Source organism: Schistocerca nitens, chromosome 2 (assembly GCF_023898315.1).
Source record: "Schistocerca nitens isolate TAMUIC-IGC-003100 chromosome 2, iqSchNite1.1, whole genome shotgun sequence".
NCBI lineage: Eukaryota > Metazoa > Arthropoda > Insecta > Orthoptera > Acrididae > Schistocerca > Schistocerca nitens.
The window spans coordinates 631593934-631604138 of NC_064615.1; the positions used below are offsets into that span (position 1 = coordinate 631593934).

The following is a 10205-nucleotide window of genomic DNA, read 5'->3' on the forward strand; positions in this document are numbered from 1 at the left end:
TTTGTGTGTAATAAAGTGAGTGAAATTAATTATAAAAAGTTACACTGACGTTAGCTACCAATTTTAGTAATAAGTGGCATTGAATCTGCACAGTCTCAGTTCTCAAATTTTGAGTCCCCATCATCCCTCAGTCACCAAGCTCAGCAATATTTTCTGCCTTGTTTATGTTACTCACAGTGAAATTTTTCTTTTTTCTTTCTGCCATCCCCAAATTGGTACTACTGCATGAAAAAAAGAGTTTTGTGTAATTTGGGCTCCATAATAAAAGGAGGCACCAGTTCCTAAATGAAGACTCACATAAAAATCTCACTTACTTTTTATCTAAAACTATTACACAAAAGCAGCTGATTAAAATTAATTATTAAATTTATTGTAATAACTTTAAACATACAATCTAAAACATTACTGCATACAATGTTTGTGAAGGAAATATGATGAAAAAAATTAACTTTTCTTTTAAAGATCCTTATTCTTTTAAAAAATCTTTTTTATACCCCACAAACTGATGGCAATATTAGATATACCCTACAAAATGCCGCCTTCACCTTCTTCTGCCAGATCATTTGTACTTTCAGTTTATTGACCAAGAGTAGGGCACTGACAAAATCTTAATTTTTTTGTGCCACTGTGAAAGATTTGTCTTAAGGCGAGTACATACATCCTATACCCACAGTGTTAAATTTGCAATATTGATGACCCATTATCTCAGAACCTGTGACAGATAGATATCTGAAATTTTTGGGATGTATAGTATCACTCATTTTCTGATTACTGAACCAGAATCAAAATGTGCAGAGAAATAATTAGCTAGTTATGATTTTTTAAAAATGTTGTTCAGTATTTTCTTTTAAAAATCCACTTTTTCTTCTGTAAGAAAAAAACCGTTAGAGGTAGAGATGTTTTGGGAGGTTCAGTAGCTGCAGTATACTAAGTGGTAACATAGTGTAAAATCAGAAATACAGGTCAAATAAGTTTTAAAATGTCATTTCCGGCAAATCAAGTTCAAACATTTTATTTGATATCAACTTACACATGGAGGCATGCCAGCTTCTAGAAACAGCCAGGCCCATAATAAGCATTATCTGGATCCTGTTCTTTACTATCCTGCAAACCTAGAAGCTTCCTTCTTTTCCCGCCTCTTGCTTCTTTAGTCATTTCCTCTGCTGCACGCTGGGCTTTCATGATCCTAAGTCGATCCATTCGCTGAAAGGCTTGCAGTGTGTTAGCACCTGGAGTGATACCAAGTTCCTCTAGTACCCCAATTCTTTCCTTTATACCATCATTAAATGTTATCACAGCATCACAAACACCCAAGCATAGAGTTTTCCTCCTACAAAGACATTTTTTAGTATGCAGGTCCAAATTACATTACTGAAAGACTCATTCGGGTTTTGTGTTCGATCGTGGAGACATTTGGAAAGGAGGTCAGGATGGGCTAATTCTCTATATATTGGTTTAATAGCTTCCATCACTGCAGATGGTATGCTATTTTTGCACCTAAATTGTTCCCCACTACCCGCTGTCTGAGCTTTGCAGTACTTGCACCATGAATCAGCACCAGGTGGACAAAGACCATGTATAGGTGTATCATCAGTGGAAGATTTGTGGAAGAATGTAGCCCACACTGCTCGTTTCATCCCTTGTAGGTCATGTGTATTGTTTCTTATTGCCATTCCATAATAATGCTGGAGTTCATCAATGTTTTAGTCTGTAAGTCTTCCTTTACCATTTAGAGTCTTTCCATCTGATACCTTCTCTTTTCCTTTTGTCTGCTTCAATTTTTGGAGACGTGTTCCCATCCATTTTTTAATGTGGCCCACACATTCAATCTTAACAATCTGCTTATAAGGTTGGCTTTCCACTACTGATTTGTACGCTTTTGAATCACCACCCCCCAAGTACTCAGTGTAACACACACCTCTCTCCTGTTGTGAACATCTGAACATAGAAACAACTGCAGTAGCCTCCATACCCCCACTAGTTCCCTCGTAATTCTTAGCACAATTTGTTTTATGGCTTTCACTTGTTTCATCAACTGATTTACACTGATGACAGTATTTAGTTAGCACTTCAATGTCTAAAACTTTACCTGTGACAACACTAGTGACAGTTGCAACTGCATTTTTTGATGTGTGACCTCTCTTCTGCCATGTGCCATCAACTGCCACAGATAAGTCTTTTGTGTTATTTAATTCTACTGCTTCTTTAGCAGCAGCTTTCATAGAAGCAACAGCAACATATTTAACACATTCACCAATTACTTCTGTGTACTTACTTGATCTGGTTGGTGGGTTTGGCAAGTTCAGCATTGCACATAATACTTCAGCTGCAGCCAATCCTTCCCCAATGCACCTCATTCCATACAGGAATCTAACATTGCTGTCAAACAAGTCATTCTTGCACTTTTCAGAAGTCCAAAATGATGTCGAGAGCCTGCAAACTTAACACTGAATATCAAGTTTGTTAGCCAGTCCAGTCCTTTCAGATGAGTCCTCAGAGATGCTAATTTGCCCTCCACAAACCTTACATGACACAGCATCTTGCAAAACTTGTCCTAACACACTCAAATCTAAAAGAACATAAGCTAAACTATTTTTATCTTTGCCAATAAATAAATCCTCATTGTCTCCAAGTTTCCTCTTCGAAGCACTAGTAGGCGTGTCCTTATCACGGGTCTGTGAAAAATCTATTTCAGGATCAACATTGGATTCAGATTTTGTGATATGCTGATTTCCATGGAAATGTTGCTTCTTAAAACAACCCCTTCTTTTCGTCATGTTGAAAAGAGGTATAAGAGCGTATAATAGCACACCAAACCACTATGTTTTCAGTTCAAAACTTATGAAACACGACAACCACAAAGTAAATAAACAAAATGCATGTGCTATACCACCATTTCTGTGTACACAGTGCATCCAACCTCTTAACACGAACATTAACATGATTTCAAGGAATAAATACCTGAAAACCACAGCCTTCTAGATTGAATAGTTCAAGAGATAGAGATACTTAGGCAAGTCAGTGCAGAATGACCGGATAATTTTACACACGCACTATTAACTTTGAAATGATAAAAACTACACTTCCAATTGGAATTTTTCGACAAATATTGCATCAAATTATTCAGGAGAGATCAAATATTAATAAGAGATAATAATCCGAAAATGTCACTTTTTGACCAATTCCGCCATACGTACTCCCCTTAAAGAACTCAATCACTCAAGTCAGATCCAGTAAAATAAAACTACAGTAGTCTTCTTTTATTAAGAACTGGCTGATCAATGCCATTATTGACTATTTCTGTGAATTGGTCAATTCCTACTTGAACTCTCTTAGTTTTTCCTTCTAATGGTTCCCCCTAATGCTCAAATGTATTGAACATTTTGATTTTTGAATCAGAAGACAAATTAGGACCAAAGATGCAAAGACGGCAGATTCAGGAGACAGGAACAACAGACAATTTTTCCATTTTTGGAAAGCCCCACAAGAGACATCACAATCGACAGTTTGATATTTATAAAGCTGCAAAACAATGCTGAAATCTATATATGGCACTATGGCTGTGGAAGAGGCAGAGAACCACAATAGATATACACAATAACAGGAAAATACAAATATCATAAACTGTGTTGATAATTCAAATTCATCATGGAACACAAACATTTTCAAATAACAAATGCCTTTCACGTTCCACCCTGATAGATAGCCTCTGGAGCATGGAAAGAAACTCCATGAGATACTGCTTTGCCAAGAAAAATCACAATAAACTCTAAAAATTATGTATAATGCTCTCGAGATTGCTGTTCTCTTGAAGTATCCAGATCAAAATCAAGTGTTCAAGACACATTGACCTGACCCAAGTATTTCTTGTCTTTTCCATACTTAATTGCAATGGAATTTCTTTACATCATTTCCAGACCATTTTTAAATCTTTTTAAGATTATTATAGCCCATCTTCCTCTCAAAAACACTTAAGAGGATAATTTCATATGGATAATGCCTGCCATACCACATGGCAGAATATGAACTACTTCCCTGTGACTAAGCCCACAGCAGCAGCAAACTTTGGGGTCATTACTGTTTGATGATGTTTTCTCATTTTACTTGAGGCAATGGAATTTTGTGTCAGTGTTATCAGTGTTCCCATATCTACCTCAAAAACAAGTAACTCTGATTCAACACTACATGAATATGTCACCAATTCACCAATTGCTGTGATGAAAAAATGATTAAAAAGATTCGAAGAACAGCCAGTTAAATGATCAAAATATGAGCAAAGTCATCAGCACAGAATGAGGAATTGATTTTTATTTTATTTTATATTCTAATATATTTATGTCATGAATTTATAAATAAATTACTTACCAAATTGTTGGATTTCATATTTGCTTTGCTCTCAGCTCTTCACTCTTTCTCAAGCTGCTGAGTGATTCCTTGCATGAAACATAGTCATCTTTCTAACCACTGGGAAAGTGATGATATGGATCACAAAAGCAGAAGTAGAGCATGCCACATCATCAAATACAAAGGCACCAGGTCCTGACAAAATCCACAATGTAGTACTAAAGCACCCCAAGATTAAACAGTCTCTTTACTTTTTGACTGGTTTGTTCGACAGTATCTATCGAAACAGAATCTTACCACATGACTGGCTTAAACCCGTGTTTGTACCACTTCCCAAAACACACAATGCAAAGTGTTGAAATCGTTGCGGCATAATCAGTTTAATGAGTAGCAGCCTCAAATTATTCCTTAAAATACTGCATTTGAGAATATCTTGTAATTGTGATGAGAGCATTGGAGACTCTGGAATTGTGTTGGGACTCAGGGAGCATTCAGGTATTGACTCAAAAGCTTTGTGATGTTTATGTCAATGTTTATGCTTATTTCATTGATTATGGGAAAGCCATTGACTCTATCGAGCATGGCAAACTAATGTGCAAACTTTGGTGAACTGGAGCTAGATGGTTGTGACATCCAGTTGATTGGGAATGTCTATTGGAACCAAAGTGCTGGTGTGTGTGTACAGTGGTCAGCTATGGGAAGTACTGATTATGAAAGAAGTTTCCCAGGGCTGCATTCTCTCCCCATTATTTTTCAACATCTGCTATGAAAAGATTTTCTGAGATGCTCTTGATGGAAACTATCAAGCAGTGGTGGCTAATGGAGTTAATATATGCTGATAACACTGTTTTACTTGCAACCAGGATGGCATATCTGCAAGAATTATAAATTCCATTGCCAAAGGGAGCAATATAGAGAGGATATGTTTACATGTCAAGAAGACAAAATGGATGGTTGTCAGCAGAAATTGAAATGAAATTCAATAACTGTTACACCGAGTGACAGTAGGATTGAAAGAATTTCATCATATAAATATTTGAGGTGTAAAATCAACAGTTACTGGGACTTCTCTCAGTAAATTTGCTGCAGTATTGAACAGACCAGAAGCAGTTTTCAGGAACTGACAAAATTCTGAAAGCCATGACATAAGTATTACACTTCTCACTTGACTACTTTGATGTGACATGTTCAGTATCCTACTCGCTTTGGAGTGGAGTCATGGACACTTACTGCAGTATTAGGTACAAAACTGGAGGCATTTGAAGTATTGGTGTTTTAAAGGATATCGAGAATACCATGAATAGATAATATCACAAATGTGGCAGCTCTACAGTGTATAAACAAAGATTTAGAAATTCTCAGTACCATCAGGACAAGAAAACTCTAATACTTTGTCCATATAATGTGGAACAAGGAATGCAACTTGCTGCAAGTAATCTTCAAGAAAATATTGATAGCAGACATGGTCCAGGACATACATCCTGGCTAAAGAACCTAGGGCAGTGATATGAACTGAGCACAGAATACCTGTTTGGAAAAGCCATGGATAAACAACAGATCGTGCTACTGATTGCCAATGTTCTTGGAGGATAAGGCAATTAAAGAAGCAGATGGAAAACTCTTCTTCAGTAGTAATGATATTTAAAACATTAGCATTGCAATGTCACAAATGTGTTCAAGTTTTTGAACAGTATATTTATTTCCATTTATGAATGTCTAACAGTCTTCCAGCATGTTTTTGTAGTTGCTCCGTTTTTAATACAAAGCTTCTAATTTTGGTATTCAGTTTCTCTGCCCATGTTGGAATTTGTGCTTTTTCCCAACAGATCGTCACTTTCCCCACAACTGGTGTGACACTTCGATGCAGACAAAACTATCAATCTCATACTTCAGTTTCTCTAAGGCTTCTGATTCCTAGGCACACATTTCTGTCAAATGATGCATATTTCAGTGATGTTGAATGAGTTTTGAAAGGTCTGCATTGCATGTACCTACCAAGTGACTATCTAAATGTTATGAATACTTGTAGGAAATTAAATCCCCTTGTAACTTTAATAGAGACCAACAATTTTGTTGGAGGTTCTAAAATGGTGAACCATATTGTGAAACATTAGGTTGACACAACAGGAAACAATTCACTGGACACAAATATGAAAATAATGTTGAAAAAGGAAGTTCCATACAAACTGTACATAAAAGCAGCCCATAATGATGATGCCTATGTCACTGTGGACCTGCAAAAGAAACAGCAGGGAAGACCTTGTAACTCAAACTTTTGTGGACTCTTTGAACCCCTCCTCAAGAGAATGCCATATCTAAACCTACACTTGAAGATCTGAAATCTAAGTTGCACTTGATACCCAGTGATGCCAACCATGTTTATCATTCTCTTATCTGAGATGATCAAGTCATCAATGACATCCAAAGATTTAATAGTGTAGTTGATTTTGAAGAAGATACACAATGATGTCAAAAAGGTTGCATAAGGCGCGAGCAGAATATTCGTTTGAACACATGTTTCATGTTACATCTCTCCGTATTGTATTTACTTTAGTATGAAAGAAATAAATACTGCTGTGAAATGTATTATGTTTATATATGTGTTTGTTACTATCGCCAACATCAGAATATTCACAATTTATTGTTGCTGACCCATAATAATAGTTTGCTAATTTAGCAATAATCATCCAAGAGACATTTTTAATACAGTGTACATAACTGCCTACATTTCTACGAGTTTTGGAAATGATAGCTATTACAGATTTTACAATGAAATGGTTTGCAAATGGATCAATACCTCAGTTTGAGATTTTGGATCTTGGATCATTATTGCTAATCACAGTCCAATTCATGCACCCATAAACCGTACTACAAAATGATTAACATTTGTTCGATTGTTGGGAGTTTGCTTCATGGGAGTAACACCCAACTAAATAAATCTTCTCCTGAACCGAAAATGAAGACATTGGTGGTCCTCCTCCATCTACTATTCTACCTCGAAAGTGAAAGACTACTATGTGGTCTGGGGCAAGCTGTAAAAGGGAAAGGCTCAGCTTGCTTCACCAACTCTGTGTCTTGGAGTCACTGATCCACAAAGTAATCAGACTAATGCAACTTGTATCACAAGAATGCCTCAGTCAGAGAGACTGAGGCAAACAAACTATGTATATTGGGCAATGAATTAATAATGCAGAAGTGATATTTTGCAATGTTGGTGGTTTCATTTTTGTGGCTTTCCAATTTTGAAGGCACATGGGCACCCCTGCCCCTTATCCTCACACAGCTCATTTTTACATGGAATGGAATAAAAGAACAACAAAAATTATAAAAGAAATTAAAAAGTGTCATATAAGAGCCCCCATAGCCTGTCAGCTGCCCTACACATCATCTATATAGTGAGGGGTTATTCTTCCTCTTTCATTATTTGTTCCACCTAGGACTCTCTAGTATGTATTGTAGTGGTTAAGGGGAGAGAGAATGTGAACCGTTCAGAGCTGACGTAGTTATACTAATAAATGTTTAGCCACACCAGAAATTGTAAGTCCAGAAATGCATGCATTTATGGCTGCTCACGGGTTAAGAAATATTGTGACAGTTCTGGAACATTGATTGAAAATTAATTCCTTGGTGTTTTTGTGTACGGCTTGATATTTACCTTGCCTCCCCAATAATGTACAATGATGCTGGCATGGCCGCATCGCCTATTCTATCTCCGTATTGACTTCTTCTCCAAAAAGCTCCATTTTAAAATGCAAGCCCTCCTCATACCAAGATGTGAAGATTAAGACGTAGCTCAGTAGGAGAATGAAAACTTGCAGCTTCTGCATATTACAACTTTTAATTAATGCAATATTGGGAAGGTGCAAGCACATACATCTTGATCACACCAGCTCAGAAGACTGACAGGCACCAAGATAGGTGAAAAAAAACAGTTGAGGTACATACAAGAATTGATAGTATAGCTATCAGTTTTCTGTCAGCTTACTCAAATATAATCATACCTCCCTTTCATGTCTTTGCCGCTTGGGGATGGCGCGAATAAGAATCATCACAAATAATTATTTATATGTGTAGACCATCTAGAGAACCTATACAGTATTATTACCTCCAGATTTGTTGAGCTTTATTAACACTGCTTCATGAATTGTCATCTGGAGCTATTTCAAACATTTTATTAATTTTTCCCCTCCTGTTCATGTTTTTCACTGGTATTTGTGCTTATGCCCTTGAAGTTACATGTTGCTTGAGTACTTTAAGTATTGTATTAATAACCTGCCTTTTTTTTCAGTGTCCAGTTTACAAAAAGCCAAATCGAACAGATTTGACATTCATTACTCCATTGTGGCTCCCTAGTGACAAACCACCGGATCATTGGATACTACGAGGAGTTGCATTACTATGTGATATAGCGTAATTTTAACTATTGTGTCTTCCTCTCCAGACACGTATTTTGTGCAATTTTGATATAAATGTATTTTTGAGATAATGTACATATAACTAAAAATGCATGCAATGATTTTATAAATTTGAATTTGGAATTATTTACATACTTAAATTTCAGGTCTTTATTGTTAGATAATAAGAATGAGAGGGGGAAGGAGAACAAGAAAAAGAAAAATCATGATACACCAACCAAATTTGTTATAGGTGAATTGACAACACTTTCTTTTGCCACTCAATCTGAAAGTCGCACCATTGAAGAGATCATTTGACATGGAGCACTGTCTGGAACAGGATAGGGATGGCGAAGGAAAAGTATGTCTATTTTTATAGTAAACATTTTGACATTTGTCGTAATACATTTAGGGAAGCCATGGGAAACCTAAATCTGGGTGGCTGGATAGAGATTTGAATCCAGCTCCTCCCAAATGTGAGCCCAGTGCTTTAACCACTGGTTACAAGGGACTGTTGTCCACAAGCATATACACGCTGAGACGAAGGTTGCAGATGAGAGAGATGAAGAACCACAGGACACTCGCCAGATAAAAAAAAACAAATGTATAATTTTGCAAAGCAAAATTAATTTTAAAAATTGATAACTGTACAGTATGGCACCAGGAGGGAGGTAACTGGCACTCTTGTTAATGAAGGATAACAAAAATTACACACTGATAGAGAAGAGTTATGAAGACATGGTTTGATGTAATGAATAAGAGAGATACAGTGAGATGCAGACAGCATATTATGTCTACTGGTGAAGTTGTGAGCAAGAAATGGAAGAAAAGCAGTTTTTGTAAGTTTTGTTCAAGAATTAATTTGCTGGTTTTTCCAAAACCAGCCAACCGGTTCTTAAAAAGTGATAATCAGTATCATCCCATTATCTGTTTACAATTAAATGGATGCCCTGTCCAATTTTTATCTCACTCCATGTGGTCTTGACTTTCACATGTAAAATTGAAAATTGCAGCATAACTAATGCATGAATTCCGTTGTACGAATTTGTACTGCTTTCTTTGTGTCTGATTCCATCCTATTTCATTAAATGTCAACTCATTTTTTGAAACATTAAATTTAATTATGAATAACAACTCATCATACACTAATCATACATTAAGTATGCTGAAGGCAACAATATATATTGCACACTCAACACATAGAATGCCAGATTTGTTTCTTATGCTGATAACAAACATACCTGAGTAGTTCCCACATGGAGAACAGAATGGGGACTACTTTACCTGGGAAATATTTTGCCCAATAGGATGCTATCACATAACACAGAGGAGCTGCATGTCTTTGGGAAATATATCAGCTGTACTTTCCCCTTGCTTTCAGTCATACTGCAGTTCCAACAGTGAAATGCCTTTTATATACTGTTACAAGGCCACATCATGTATCGTCAGTCTTTCATAGAGTCTTAA

At 36.4% G+C, this 10205-nt stretch overlaps 1 protein-coding gene across 1 annotated transcript in view; it reads left to right on the forward strand.

Annotated features, from left to right (window-relative positions):
- LOC126235215 (dynein axonemal heavy chain 8-like) overlaps positions 1–9056 on the forward strand; it is a 570318-nt gene extending 561262 nt beyond the window's left edge. Inside the window, exons 46-47 of the mRNA XM_049943945.1 lie at positions 8633–8754; positions 8906–9056. Of these exons, the coding sequence (XP_049799902.1) occupies positions 8633–8754; positions 8906–9056 (273 nt within the window). The remainder of the gene's footprint in view (positions 1–8632; positions 8755–8905) is intronic.
- Positions 9057–10205: the final 1149 nt, after the last annotated feature.